The sequence below is a fragment of the Camelina sativa genome, chromosome 11, assembly GCF_000633955.1.
Source record: "Camelina sativa cultivar DH55 chromosome 11, Cs, whole genome shotgun sequence".
NCBI classification, from domain to species: Eukaryota; Viridiplantae; Streptophyta; class Magnoliopsida; order Brassicales; family Brassicaceae; genus Camelina; species Camelina sativa.
In genome coordinates this window covers 14,769,222-14,772,092 of record NC_025695.1, presented here as the reverse complement: position 1 = coordinate 14,772,092, position 2,871 = coordinate 14,769,222, and the positions used below count along the sequence as shown (strand labels likewise).

General features: G+C 38.2%; 1 protein-coding gene across 1 annotated transcript in view; it reads right to left on the bottom strand.

Annotated features, from left to right (window-relative positions):
• LOC104727970 overlaps positions 1–2,871 on the bottom strand; it is a 26,770-nt gene that overhangs the window by 13,725 nt on the left and 10,174 nt on the right. The window contains 8 exon segments of the mRNA XM_019231860.1: positions 5–56; positions 146–230; positions 309–598; positions 727–830; positions 914–1,105; positions 1,193–1,837; positions 2,348–2,632; positions 2,712–2,855. Coding sequence (XP_019087405.1) covers positions 5–56; positions 146–230; positions 309–598; positions 727–830; positions 914–1,105; positions 1,193–1,837; positions 2,348–2,632; positions 2,712–2,855 — 1,797 coding nt within the window.

Below are 2,871 nucleotides of genomic sequence, written 5' to 3'. Positions count from 1 at the left end.
TCACTCTCATTAAATTGGTGTTGACAACAAGAACCCCTTTAGTTGGTGGCTTGTCCCTGCCATGAATACACTAATTAGTAATAATTAACTTGAAAAGGCTCTTACGTAACCAGTTATATAGTATATTCTAGAATGGTAGACTAACAATGGTGTCAAATAGTCGCCAAGACTTGCAAAACCAGGGGGTGGATGGGGTCTCCAGAATGCATATATTTGATCTGTATAGGGATCTGCATGCAATGTAAGTAATAAGTACCAGGTACCAAAGATTATGAGAACTGATAAATTTAAACAATAACTCGACATACTCCTGATGGTCCCAATTTTATCAAACTCTGAGCAGACGACAGTCATTTTTCTGGATGTCATCCTTAGAAATGATAAAATATCTTCTTCAACAGCTATAAACAATCTCAAGATGCTGAATGAAAAGTTCATAAATATGTTTGAAACTGAAAGGCGTATGTTAGTCTTCCCAGAAACACTTGAATACTTTACAGAGGTGTCAAAAGGTTCCAAAATTTTCACTCCATTACTCTCCATGGTTAGACCCAACGTATGAGCACTCATTTCAATTTCATCATTCTTTATGACAACCCTGTACCAGAAAAAGACAAGGAAAGATGGAATTATAGACAACAGATGTGCAAGACTTTATCAAGTTTAACGCAACTAATCATGCTTAAATTTCAGCTCCAAGAAGATTATCACAGAGAAGCCACAGACCTGCCATAAGCATCCAACTGAGCATGCAAAAGTTTGTTGGAGAGTAATGGCGTTTTAACTACGTCTTTTGATGTGTTGTAGAAAGTAAGTTCTGGGCCAATAGCCTGCAGTAGAGGAAATGAGCTTCAAACGTTTAAATGGAACTTTTCTTGGCTATATAAAGAAGAAAGTTGGCCACTATAAGAACCTGGAACTCAATGACCAATTCCATGGACCTCTCTGTTGAGGTACTGGGAGATTGAGAAATCATATCTTCCTTCCTCTCATAATCTTGTTGTGGGGCTTTATGATATACTTCCAACTCAACTCCATCCTCTCTCGAAACAGAATAGCTGCTGCAAGCTCCCAAAGAGATACATGAATCCAAGACTTGGCCATTCTGGATCAGAATGAATAAAGTGAGACAAACTAAAAGGACAACAGATATAATTACGATAAAAGTTTTCAAATGTAAGCACTTCTATACCTTAAAGACTACATTTCTGAATTGCAACCTTTTCCCACTTCCTACATAGATAATAGGCTCTGTACTAGGTGAAGAAAGGATGCCTCCATTTCTATCTTTCAGATATAGCGTTCCACCATTACCATCATAAACAAAGTTATCAAATTTCTCATCCTCAACGATCAAAGGACCCAGAGGAGAAAGAAACGCTTCAGCAGTTTGTTGCTTGTAGATAGACTTATCCATGATAATTGCGTCGACCATATTAAGGTTTTTATCTTCTTCACTTGATAGCACACTGCCTATAGTAGGGACAAAAAACTCTACTACGGCCAGTAGAAAATCCAAAGCTACAAGCAGCTGTGGCCTTTGAATAGAAACGGAAACAAAAGTTGACAACTGACCAAATTGCGCATCAAGAGTGAGCATCGAAGGAAAGGGTCTAATATCACTCTCCTTGGTTACATGTGACTGAGTTAATCCCTGATCTTCATCAGTCAGAAAATGTGACTCTTCAAAATCTAAATCTGCAGGTCTTCCTACAGCTAGTCTGAACTCTTTTTCAGTTCCTTCACGGTTGTCAATAACACTGAATCCCTTCAACGTTGCAGTAAGGAAACCCTCATCGTGTGTATTGGATTTGTAGAGAAGCCAGCCACCAGTGATCTATAACCATACACGAAAAGATGTTAACTCAATGTGCCATGAGGTTGTTACAGCTGTGATATCCCTTTGAGATTAATAAGGTAAATTTCTAGGACAATATAGACCATGAAACGAGAAAATGGTAACCAAAGAAATATGGAAGATGTAGAGCCCATAAGAACAAGCACACGGATGATACCCGTAACTCGAAAAGAATTACACAAAAGGCTGATTTGATAATGCCAATGCCATGTCTACTAAGATAAAGCAAAATATAGCGGAAATAATTATTCTAAAACCTTTCTGGGGAACCAAGTGAGGCAATTCCTAATGAATTACAATTATCAATGCAAAGTAATCCTTCACACTCGGCCCTCTTCAAGAAAGAACTTAAAAAGTACATATGCCCCAACTCCTCACTAGTTGGTACTTACTTCTATCTCTCATAAATGTATCAGCTATGGCAGATCTACTAAACATACTCCTAGACAAAAATGACAAATGAAATGAACATGGTACATGGAAACGGACCTGTACAGCGGCCAACGGTGCATCTCTTGCTGTCCCAGCATACAAACACAACTCCACCAGATTAATGACAACAGAAACCTTCATTGAAATCCATGCATCACCTTTTTCTGTTTGAGCAGCATTAGAATTCTCAGAAGTAAGATTTTCATGTAACTTTCTTGACGATGTCACAACATCACCACTCAATGGTGGCACAGTACGTGGAAGCTCAGAAATATTAGACTGTGCACACTCTGTCAAGATCTGGTATTCTCTATTCGAGAGGGCTGCTCTTAGTTCATCTATCTGATAAAGCAGAGAATTTCGAAAAAGCATGAGTAAAAAAGTATTACGCTACAGACTGGATATAAAACATTATCATTACCTCGATAGAAACTTCAATGTTTGGTGTCTGATGCAACAAATCTCGCAGAGATCTGTTAATGGTTACAGAAACCCCCTTCACATCTTGAATTATGCTTTCACCTATTTCAGCTCCAGAACCAACATTAAGGTTGATATCCATGACCTAAGTTAATGTTTTT